The sequence below is a fragment of the Ranitomeya variabilis genome, chromosome 3, assembly GCF_051348905.1.
Source record: "Ranitomeya variabilis isolate aRanVar5 chromosome 3, aRanVar5.hap1, whole genome shotgun sequence".
NCBI lineage: Eukaryota > Metazoa > Chordata > Amphibia > Anura > Dendrobatidae > Ranitomeya > Ranitomeya variabilis.
The window spans coordinates 236280980-236293229 of record NC_135234.1 but is presented as its reverse complement, the minus strand read 5'-3'; the positions used below and the strand labels follow the sequence as shown (position 1 = coordinate 236293229).

Below are 12250 nucleotides of genomic sequence, written 5' to 3'. Positions count from 1 at the left end.
ACATAGTTCCCTCCAAGTGGCGGTTTAGTAAAAGACTATTTATTTTGAACTATTGGTCGCTCTCATTGAACTCTACAGCAACTGGTCCTGGCCAAACAAAGTAATCAGTATCATTCTTCCTGCAAGAGCATAGCATACCCATAGACGAAACCAACACACCCAGACATGACCCCATCTTCATGTATTGTGTCGGGGCGTTAAAAGTGTATACCTTGCCCACAGCTACTGCCCCACATTACAGGTTCATGACAAAAAAAACGCCTGAAAAATGCAGTGTGTGCACATACATTAAGGTTAGATTTCCTTCCTTTTCAAATTAAAATACCTTTTTCTAGCTCCAAGTTTCCTTATTTGAGACACAACAGTCATGCGGTATTCTGATCTGATCACAGATGGTGTTTCACGGATGTGTAAAACCAGCCTTAAGCCTCCTTTACACGTCCGTAAACTGGTGTCATCTGTGTTTTCCATCAGTGTGTGCCCGGTGTTTACCAACCGTGTTTTTCCAGTATGGTTAAAGAAAAATAAAGTATGGCACACGGATACGTATTTTGCACGGACACATAGACTTGTATGGTCCCTTATCATCATTGCTGCAGGAAAAAAAAGGACATGTTTCCTTGTGTTTTGCCCAACGGTTCATGTAAAAACTCAGACATATGCTTAGCGCCATAGGTTATGATGTGTACAAGTGGTATCTGTGAAAAGAATGGATACCACATGTACTGCAAACACAGTTTCCCATTTTGGAATGTTTCATCTGCAGTAACCATCTTACCAAATTATGTAACACAAGAATACTGCAAATGTGCAGTAAAAATGCAAGCAATTTTTTTAACATGGGTTTTTATTCACAGAGCAAGTACAAAGAAATAACATTGTACTGGGATAAAAATGCAATTAAAATGAGCATTGAAAAAACAGTTAAAGAAGTAATTTTAAAATATTTTTTCATCCTTGCAAACTCCTCCTCTTGATGTAACTGTGTAATGGCTTTTTTTAGTTGCAAGACAAGTTGTACTTTTCACTATTTTAAAGTACATGCAATTTTTTTTCTTAAGATTCTATACATTTTTTTGGGAGGGAATTAAAAATAATCAACATGTGAACCATTTAAAAAAAATCTTCTGGTGCAGTTTATCACACGGTAAAAAAAAACATGTAAACAGGATTATTCTACAGGTTGGTATGAATCTAGCTATACCAAATATTTTTGTTTTTTTGCATAATAAAGGCAACTAATTTTGTGCATTTGCATCCTAAGAGCCATACCTATTTTTTATTTTCTGGAAACATAAAGTTACTTAAAGAGAGGGTTGAACTGGCCCACCGGGGAACCAGAGGATTCTCTGGTGGGCCCAGGCACTTACACCTGCTGTTATACAGGGCCGGCAGCTGCCTAGGGCCCCTGCTGCTCCAGGGGCCCCCAGTCAGTGTTGTGTCGCTAATATTGGCACACCCAGCTGTTATGGGGCCCGTGAGTCGGGGGGCCTGCCCAATGCCAGTGCAGCAGCACCTGGAGACAGGAGCCTGTCTCCTTTGCTGAAGAGAAATGAATATTTACGCTTCCCCACTCCCGCATGGGTGTGGAAAGGAGTGAATATTCATTTCACTTTAATAGCAGGCAGTGTTATCTGCAGGCTGCGGCTAACACTGCCCGCAGGGGCGGACATACCACATATAAAGCCGATACAGCTGCATTGGGCCCCAGAGGTGTGCCCCTGCAGCGTGGCTAACACTGAGGATAATCGGTGGGCAGGGAGCAATTCCTGCAGCTCTGCTGCCTACAGGAGAAAATGGCAGTGGAGCAAAGCTGCAGGGATCCGATGCCATCCTGCTTCCTGCCCGGCGCTTCCTGTCTGACACATGCGCAGCTGGATGACATCTGTAACACCCCAGGGTGGGTCCTGGTTGTTACAGTGGCATTGCTTTCCCCAGGGTCCTGGTTGTTACAGTGGCATTGCTTTCCTTATGGGGAGAGTGATGTCATGCTTGGAAGCGAAGGAAGATATCTTTCACCAGGCAAACACAATGCACACAACATGTTCACACTCCAGGCCAGAAGGGGGAGCTCTAAACCTGGTTTAGGGGGAACTTGCCTATTGATATATTCTGGCCTGGAGAGAAAGTGAGTTACTTAGTGCCAGAGAGCAGACTGGAGCAGTCTGAAGCAGTGAGACATGTTTGGGGCTGTGCAGCCGGAGGTGCTGCAGCTCCAGGATTGAGAGAGCAAGAAAAGAAGAACAGTGTTTAGTGAGCGTGCAGTAGAACGAAGCACAGGAGAGAGACACCAGGGGAGCATAGCAGCATTTGGGCTACCTCCCTGGCCGAGCGCAAATTCCGGTAGCTGGAAGACCGAGGTTGTGTCAGACTCTAGGAGGCACAGCAGAAACTGGCAGGACAGCTGGATTACATGCAGTGCCCCAGAGTCCTGGCCGTTGCAGTACTGATGCTCCGCCACTAAGGGGGGCTATGGTACGTCTGATGGCACTGAAGGAGTTCACCTGACCAGGTATCACAGACACCAATACACTTCACAGTCTGGCCTCCAGGGGGAGCTAAGGGCACTATGTATTAGGCCACTCCTCACAATCTGGTAAAACTGGGGGTTAGGTAGGAAGTTAGTTAGAAGCTGACTGGGTTGGAACCAGGCAACATCCTGTGGCAGAGGGTGTTGCAGGGGAAGATTCAGGGGGGTCCCTGTCAGGGGTGGGATCCTGACAGAGGCCTAGCGAACAAGACAGAACGTAAGGGAACCGCGCCTGCACTTCGTTGCGGCGGTACCCCAAGAAAGGACAAGAAGCGAGGTTTATTGTGAAGAGTGAGAAACGAGATCATAGCAAAAAAGAGATAACACCAGTAGGAGTCGTGCTGTAAGAACGAGGCAACATCCTACTGAGGCGCGTAGCCGGTGTCCGGAACGCCGAGGAAGTATTGGGCTCCAAGCATTACTTCAAACCAATGGCAGGACAGTTAATTATAGGTTGGCTGTCTCACCTAAATCACCTAAGCAGACATAGGGGGCAACTGTGGGAGAGGGGCGTCACTAGGGTCCCGGAAGAACTCCAGGCCTACCCGTCATACGGGTGTATCCTAGCCATATCATCTGGGGGACGGAGAAGAACATCAGAACAGACATAAGTTGTGGGAAAGAACATCAGAAAGAGACATAACAGTTGTGAGGACTATCCCGTGGTGCTCAGCAGGGAAGTACTACAACACACAGGCGCTAGAAGGTAGGCACAGATTTCTACCTGCAAAGGGAACTCTGGAGGTGCCATCGGACCGGCCGGTCTCAGACAGCCCTGTTAACCGTACTCTGGATTGAGGATCTTGAAGCCTTCAGTAAAGAGGTAAAGAGACTGCAACCCTGTGTCCTCGTTATTCACCGCGACCTGCACCACTCACCACCACCTACACCTTTCATTGGACGCCCCTTAGCAGGGTCACGGACTGGGTCTAGCCACCGTGACAACCCCAGAGCTGAGACAGAGAAGCCCGGTACCGAGTACCCCGCAGCCCTGCGACTGGGGGCGCTCCAGGTGGTCTTGTATTTATTTCTATGTAGCTACATAGTGGGCCCCAAGAATGATTTTCTCTGGTGGGTCCAACATGCTCCAGTCTAACGCTTCTTATAGATACCTTATAGGCAAATGAGTTGTAGGTTTTATTAGAACCATAATGGAGCACATACAATTTTTTGACTTATTTTTACAATTTTTGTTCAGTGGAGAATGGAGGAAAACCGCAAATCAGTAATTTTTTTTACACATTGTGTTGTGAAGTATAATTAGTATGTTTAAGCAAACTTTTTTTTTCAATTAAACTTCATTGAATATTATTTCACTCTCTTTTTTTCCATAGAGTATACTTAAAGCAGTAATCAATGAAATAGTGGTGTTGTATACCAAAGCATTATAAGCTGTGAATGTACAACTTATTAGGTCACTCTTCTACCATTGCTGAATAGGCAGATACTGAAGCCTTTGTGAGATCCCCGACTATTCTCATAACCCACCAGTGTCCTGTGATTGTGTTACATGGTGCAGATGGCTACACAGAGAAAATTCCCTGACTCTGTAAAACACTTTAGATGCCACAGTCACTAATGACAGATGCTTTTAACTGGTTATATTATTGACCCTTGCCATTGATGCCTGGCTGTGTATTACAGCTAGGCTCCTGTTGCACTCTTGTTATGATATTGGGCAGTACCTTCAAGGTCATTATTGCGAACATATACTTTATGATGTATGAACTAGTATTCACTTATAATAAATATATCATTGGTTGTTAGGAGTTAAAGAAACCAAAACAAGAATCAAATAGGGCAACAAACTCTCTTACCTATTCTTTAAGAGATTTCAGTTTTTAAAATATATGGAAAAATAGAGCATGAAAGCATGTTGTCCAACATTCTAATAATGCAGTAGTCTTTTCGGAGACACTTACTTAAATCTCTTGGCTTAGTTACTGCTAAGGTGCTTGGTTTATATGCCCTAGGTAAACATAGTTAATATACTGTGGACCATCACTAATTTCTTCCATGGCAGTGTATACCGAATTTTCAGCATCTGTATGTCCAGCAGATGAGATTAGAGAAAATGGTTCTTGGTCCACCTTAGTAGCGTAGAAACTAAAAGAGATGTAGAAAATACATAGTGCTAGTCAAAAGTCTGAACACACCTACTCAACAAAGGGTTATCTTTATTTTTCCATTTTCGTACATCTGAAACTAATAGCACATTTACTACAACTAATGGCGCCCATAAACATTAGATGACTGTTGGCCAAACAAAGCTTCAGCTGAATGTTTGGCCATCACCAGCCAACTCTCCTCTACGCAAGAATGCTCATTCGGCTGAGTGCTCCTTTGTTCTCTATGAGAAAGCCGCCAACAGAAATCTCTGGAGGCGACTTATCTACGAGAGAAAAATATGATCAGCAGTCTGAAAATGGACATGCCCGATTGCATCTCCCTCAAAAGCCAGTTGGCTGGTACCCCCATGCACATTAGAGTGTCAGCCGGATCTGTTGATATCTGATGGTTCGTCCGACATTACAATAATGTGTATTGGGGACTTAAGAATTAATTAAAATTAATCTGTACATGACAAAAAAAAATACAATTTAAGCCTTATATCTTACAAAGTATATTTTACAGAGTTGATACCCTTTACTTTGAGAAAAAATTGGCACACTTTTTATTCTTTCAACCAACTTTATCAACTAGCTTCCAATGATGGCTTTTCAAACAGAAATAAAGATATTCCGATGATTACTGATCATGGTAGTATAATTGTGGCAATACCAATATTATATATTATATTTTTAATGTTTAGATCATAAAAAAATATGTTTTCCTTTTTAAAAAATGATTTTGCTCTTTGTACTTTTCAGGATGAGTCAATGTTTTTATTGGTAGAATTTTGAGGTACATACCAATTTTGAGCGCTTGTTATTTTTATTTCTTTGGTAGGAGGGTTAAATAAGGAAACTAACTCTGGCATTGTTTTTTCCTATGTTATTTACAATGTGGCTTATGATAAATAATTATATTTTAGTTTGGGTCTTTTTGAATGTGGATGTACATTACGAATTAAATGTACTTTTTGACTATGCATTTTTAAGGTGCCGAAAGTATCTTTGTTGGCGTCTTCCCTGTCATTTTCCAACACTATTGTCTTCTTTTGTCATTTAAACTTTAAATAGTAGCAATTGTAGACCATTTGTACTGTTGAAAGATGAATGTTTTGGCATTCTTGTACAGAGTTTTGAGTGTTTGTCCTTCTGGTATGGTCTTATATGAATATTAACCCCTGTTTTTTGCTCCCCTTCTTCCCAGAACCATAACTTTTTTATTTTTCCATTAATATGGCCTTGTGAGGGTTTGTTTTTTGCAGGACGAGTTGAACTTTTCAACGACACCATTGATTTTATCATGTAATGTACTGGAAAACAGGAAAAAATTCCAAGTGCAGTAAAATTGAAAAAAAAGGGCAATTCCACAATTTTTTTTTGTTTTTTTTACTATGTTCACTATATGCTACAATGACCTGTCATTATTATTCTCCAGGTCATTGCAAATCTGTAGATATCAAACATGCTCATGTTCTTTTTTATTTAAACGATAACAAAAATCCAAAGTTTGTTAAAAAAAAAAAAAATTCGCATAATTTTCCAAGAACTGTAGCATTTCCATTTTTCTGGATCTGGGGCTGGGTGAGGGCTTATTTTTTGCATGCCGAGCTGATGTTTTTATTGATGTCATTTTGGTGTAGAACAGTGGTTTGGTGTTTTGATTTTTTTCTCGTTTCGCCGTTTACCATTCGGATTCTTTTTATATATTGATAGATCAGGCGTTTCTGAACACGGCAAAGCCAAATATGTGTATTTTTTTAATTGTAATATTTTGAATGGGGGGGGGGGGGTGATTTAAACTTTTTTTTTTTTTTATGCAATCTTCTGATTGTTTATGCTAGACAGAGCATGTTGTGCAGGGGTTAAGGACACGTGCACACATTCAGTATTTGGTCAGTATTTTACTTCAGTATTTGTAAGCCAGAACCAGGAGTGGGTGATAAATCCAGAAGTGGTGACGTGTTTCTATTATACTTTTCCTCTGATTGTTCCACCCCTGGTTTTGGCTTACAAATACTGCATATGTGTACATGGCATAAATATTGCACACGTGTGTAATATAGATAAATTGCTAGTTTTTATGTATTCTTTATACCCGAGTTACATTACTAATGGGCTTTAATCCTTATATAGAGTAGAGCACTTGACCATCATTTTATTTATTTTGTGCACTTTTAATTTGTCACATTATTAGTGTCTTTCTGTATACATATATATTTATTTTTTCACTTTTATTTTTGTATGCCCTTTCACTTTTTTAATATCTATGTATGTATTTTAATTGAGTTCATATGGTATATCATTTAGTGGTCCTACTGGTTGTCTCAGCCCAAGATAAGATATGATGTTTATAAATACATTATGTTGATATATTTCAGGACATTACAGCATTATTTAAGGATTTCTTACTCCTCGTGTCTTTTCCACCAGATGTAGACGAGTCCTATCAGAAGTAACTTGCATAAGATGATGCTCCCTCCAATTGCAACCAACATCACAGGTGTTTGTGTTGCAGATTGCGACCTTTTTAATAATAAAACACATATATTTAGGTCAGCTGTATATGATGTTATAGAAATATTAAACCATCAAAAAACAATGTAAAGCCTTCTTACCCAGATATGCTGTACTGCGTATCTGCACTTTCTGACTCACTTTCATCCGGTAGATCTTCAATCACTTGTACTTTGATCCTTTTAAGAGTGTTAACATCACCAAATGTGACCGTTCTACACTGGTAGACACCAGCATCTGATTTTTGTAGATTAGTAATATTGATTGTGATGATACCCTTGTGATGATTGTCAGCGATATCAGCACTCACATTTATTTTTTTGTTGAACGACCAATATGGGTGTAAACTAACAACACTCTGACAAAATCCAACTTCATCTTCTTTACACCATATCTTCTTTTTCCAACGATCTGCACGTTGCTGATATGGACAAACGATGTTAAGATTGTCTCCTAGTTGTCCCGAATAAACAGTAACATCTTTCGCCACACTCCAGCCTGATATACCTGATAAAAGACATTATCCAAAGTAGGAAATTGAGTTATAAGAAAAATGTAAACACTTTATGCTTATATTAACTAAAAACAATGTAGAGCACTAAAAGAAAGTGCACATTAAATATCATTTGATAATAATTTGTTGAATTGATGTTATAATGAACATTACTTCATACAAGAAACATTAATAAAGTATTAGCCAATGACTAACTGTCCAGCCTAACAATTCTACATTGAGAAATATTTTGATCACCATTAACAATTGAAATTTACTCCTATAAGATGTATGCTTCAATGCTTTTCTAAAAACCTTTACCAAAACATAAAATGAAATGCTGTATTACTAATCTACATATACATTTCATAAAATGTTTATATGATTATATATTAACCATTTGAATTCAACCATACTTTAGGTTAATATAATATTATTTCTCAATTGTTATGATGCTACTCACATGTATAACTGAAAATAATATTTGGCAAACAATAATTTGGACTAACAATAAAAAAATCTTTAGAGGTGGTTTCTTACCCAGTAAAATTATATTGAAGAAGAGTAAGAAGCATTTGTCCATTTTTGCAGTCTGCAGAGATGTCAATTTAGAAGATCCTCTTTTCTTTAAATGTTTCAGACAATGCAGTTGCAAAAACAAATTGTTCAGCCTTTGTACTGATGATTGTGCAATGCACTTAGCTGGTTGTACTTTATTTTTAACTAAATACTCAAATATATGAGCCATGTGATGAGAAAAAGCAGTGTACAACTAGAATATGTGGCAATTTCCTGACTGCTATTTTAATTAAAGCTATAGTATCATACATATTATATTTTTAAAAAGACCCGTCCCTTGAGCATAAAATTGAGTTAACCCCTTTACCCCCAAGACAGCTTTCACCTTTACAACCAGGCCAAGTTTTACAATTCTAACCACTCTCACTTTTTGTGGTAATCACTCTGGAACTCTTCAATGGATCCCCCTAAGTCTGAGATTGTTTTACATATTTTACTTCACGATAGTGGTAACATTTGTTAAATGTAACTCGCATTTATTTGTGAAAAAAAAAGAAAATTTGTTGAAAATGTAGAAATGTTCAAACTTTAAACTTTTATGCCCTTTAACCAGAGAGCTACAGTACAGACCAAAAGTTTGGACACACCTTCTCATTTAAAGATTTTTCTGTATTTTCATGACTATGAAAATTGTAAATTCACACTGAAGGCATCAAAACTATGAATTAACACATGTGGAATTATATACTTAACAAAAAAGTGTGAAACAACTGAAAATATGTTGTATATTCTAGGTTCTTTAAAGTAGCCACCTTTTGCTTTGATGACTGCTTTTTGCACACTCTTGGCAGTCTCTTGATGAGCTTCAAGAGGTAGTCAGCGGGAATGGTCTTCTAACAATCTTGAAGGAGTTCCCAGAGATGCTTAGCACTTGTTGGCCCTTTTGCCTTCACTCTGAGGTCCAGCTCACCCCAAACCATCTCAATTGGGTTCAGGTCTGGTGTCTGTGGAGGCCAGGTCATCTGGTGTAGCACCCCATCACTCTCCTTCATGGTCAAATAGCCCTTACACAGCCTGGAGGTGTGTTTGGGGTCATTGTCCTGTTGAAAAATAAATGATGGTCCAACTAAATGCAAACCGGATGGAATAGTATGTCACTGCAAGATGCTGTGGTAGCCATGCTGGTTCAGTATGCCTTCAATTTTGAATAAATCCCCAACAGTGTTACCAGCAAAGCACCCCCACACCATCACACCTCCTCCTCCATGCTTCACGGTGGGAACCAGGCATGTAGCGTCCATCCGTTCACCTTTTCAGCATCGCACAAAGATATGGTGGTTGGAACCAAAGAGCTCAAATTTGGACTCATCAGACCAAAGCACAGATTTCCGCTGATCTAAGCCCAAACAAGTCTCTTCTGCTTGTTGCCTGTCGTTAGCAGTGGTTTCCTAGCAGCTATTTTACCATGAAGGCCTGCTGTACAAAGTCTCCTCTTAACAGTTGTTGTAAAGATGTGTCTGCTGCTAGAACTCTGTGTGGTATTTACCTGGTCTCTAATCTGAGCTGCTGTTAACCTGCGATTTCTGAGGCTGGTGACTCGGATAAACTTATCCTCAGAAGCAGAGGTGACTCTTGGTCTTCCTTTCCTGGGGCGGTCCTCATGTGAGCCAGTTTCTTTGAAGCACTCGATGGGTTTTGCCACTGCCCTTGGGGACAATTTCAAAGTTTGCCAATTTTTCAGACTGACTGACCATCATCTCTTAAAGTAATGATGACGACTCGTTTTTTTTTACTTAGCTGCTTTTTTCTTGCCATAATACAAATTCTAACAGTCTATTCAGTAGGACTATCAGCTGTGTATCAACCAGACTTCTGCACAACACAACTGATGGTCCCAACCCCATTTATAAGACAAGAAATCCCACTTATTAAACCTGACAGGGCACACCTGTGAATTGAAAACCATTCCCGGTGACTCCCTGTTGAAGCTCATCAAGAGAATGCCAAGAGTGTGCAAAGCAGTCGTCAAAGCAAAAGGTGGCTACTTTGAAGAACCTAGAATATAAGACATATTTTCAGTTGTTTCACACTTTTTTGTTAAGTATATAATTCCACATGTGTTAATTCATAGTTTTGATGCCTTCAGTGTGAATTTACAATTTTCATAGTCATGAAAATACAGAAAAATCTTTAAATTAGAAGGTGTGTCCAAACTTTTGGTCTGCACTGTATATCACACCAAATAGCCAATAAATAATATTACCACAATTTTTGAAAAAAAATTTTGTTAGGAAGTTAGATGCATTGAAAGTTGACCATTGAGTTCTTATTTTTCCAATAAAATGTACAAACCCATATTTTTTTTAGGGAGCACATTACATTTGAAGTGACTTTGAGGGGTCAATATGACAGAAACCCTCAAAAGTGACACATTCTAAAAACGCCACCCCTCAAGATTCTCAAAACTACATTTAAGAAGTTTATTGACTCTTCAGATGCTTCACAAGAATGAATGGAATGTGGAAGGAAAAAATAAACAGTTATCTTTCTTCACAAAATTTTTTACTTTACACTCTAATTTTTTATTTTCACAAGGAACAGAAAAATGGACCTCAAAAATTGTTCTGTAATTTCTCCTGAGCACGCCAATACCACATATGTGGGGAATAACTGCTGTTTGGGTGCATGGCAGGGCTTGGAAGGGAAGGAGCACAGTTTCACTTTTTGAATGCAAAATTTGCTGGAATCATTAACGGACACCATGTCGCGTTTGGAGATCCCCTGATGTGCCTAAACAGTGAAAACTCTCCACAAGTGACCCCATTTTGGAAACTGCACCCCCCAAGAAATTTAACTAGATGTGTGATGAGCACCTTAAACCCAAAAGTACTTCATAGAATTTTACCCATATGTGTTCGAAAACTACAGTGCACAGCTAAGATGGGAAGAAGCCCCCTTTTGAAGTACAGATTTTGCTAGACTGGTTTGAGTGTGCCTTGCCACACTGGCAGAGCCCATGAGATGCCAGAACAGCAGAAACTACCCATAAGTAACCTAATTTTACAAACTACACCCCCCCAATAAATTCAGCTAGGGATGCAGTGAGCATTTTAACACCACAGGTACCTCACTGAAGAAAAAATAATTAATAAAAATAATCAATAAGGCACATCCATTACTAACCCCATAGTCACATTGTAAGAAAACACAGACACCCAGAAAAAAGTCTTTTAATTGAAAGAATATCACAGACTCCTTTAATAATCTTAATTACGGTAAACCATACTTATGACCTCGCCCATTCCCCTGATGCCCTCATCATCTGAAAAAGAGTTTAAAAAAACAAACAACATTATTCCTCACTTTTTCGTAGAGATGCTGCTAATCCATTTATCCTACGACGGGTCCAGCTCTGCTATGTCTAGATGGCCGGCTGCATGTTTTCATGATGCAACCATGTAACCTGTCATCCAGCAGACACACTGAGCACCGTGTGCTCAGTGTCTGTCTGTGAACTCCTATTGCCTGTCTGACAACACTGTGAGCGTGAGAAAGTTCTCCAGCTCACAGTGCCGTCAGACAGGTCCTGCGAGTTCACTGCCAATGAACTCACTTCACCTATGTTACATCGGCACAAGAGTGGTATACTTCAAGCGTTTTTTTATGTTAGAGGGGGCAATAAACGGTATTAATAAATGGGGTATGTGAACTTTTGATCAGGGCTATTTGGATGTCTTGTGTTGTCATTAGTGTTGAGCGATACCGTCCGATACTTGAAAGTATCGGTATCGGAAAGTATCGGCCGATACCGGCAAAGTATCGGATCTCGCCGATACCGATACCCGATACCAATACAAGTCAATGGGACTCAAGTATTGGAAGGTATCCCTGATGGTTCCCAGGGTCTGAAGGAGAGGAAACTCTCCTTCAGGCCCTGGGATCCATATGAATGTGTAAAATAAAGAATTAAAATAAAAAATATTGATATACTCACCTCTCTGACGCAGCCTGGACCTTACCGCTGTGAACCGGCAGCCTTCTTTGCTTAAAATGAGCGCGTTCAGTACCTTCCATGACGTCACG

The 12250-nt window shown here is 39.7% G+C and overlaps 1 protein-coding gene across 1 annotated transcript; it reads right to left on the bottom strand.

Annotated features, from left to right (window-relative positions):
- Positions 1-845: 845 nt before the first annotated feature.
- LOC143815723 (triggering receptor expressed on myeloid cells 2-like) lies at positions 846-8339 on the bottom strand. Its single transcript, XM_077295272.1, has 4 exons — positions 8189-8339; positions 7257-7662; positions 7051-7164; positions 846-4636 (listed from the first exon to the last, which is right to left on the bottom strand). Exons 1-4 carry the CDS (start codon positions 8229-8231, stop codon positions 4477-4479), a joined length of 723 nt encoding a protein of 240 aa, XP_077151387.1. The 5' UTR covers positions 8232-8339; the 3' UTR covers positions 846-4476.
- Positions 8340-12250: the final 3911 nt, after the last annotated feature.

Bases quoted from the DNA above. Each gene is read 5' to 3' on its own strand.
- LOC143815723 (XM_077295272.1), bottom strand. From the start codon at position 8,231: ATGGACAAATGCTTCTTACTCTTCTTCAATATAATTTTACTGG. The intron at 7,663-8,188 runs GTAAGAAACCAC...GTCTTTTATCAG, and splicing joins CTTCAATATAATTTTACTGG to GTATATCAGGCTGGAGTGTG. The intron at 4,637-7,050 runs GTAAGAAATCCT...CATCTCTTTTAG, and splicing joins TGGTGGAAAAGACACGAGGA to TTTCTACGCTACTAAGGTGG.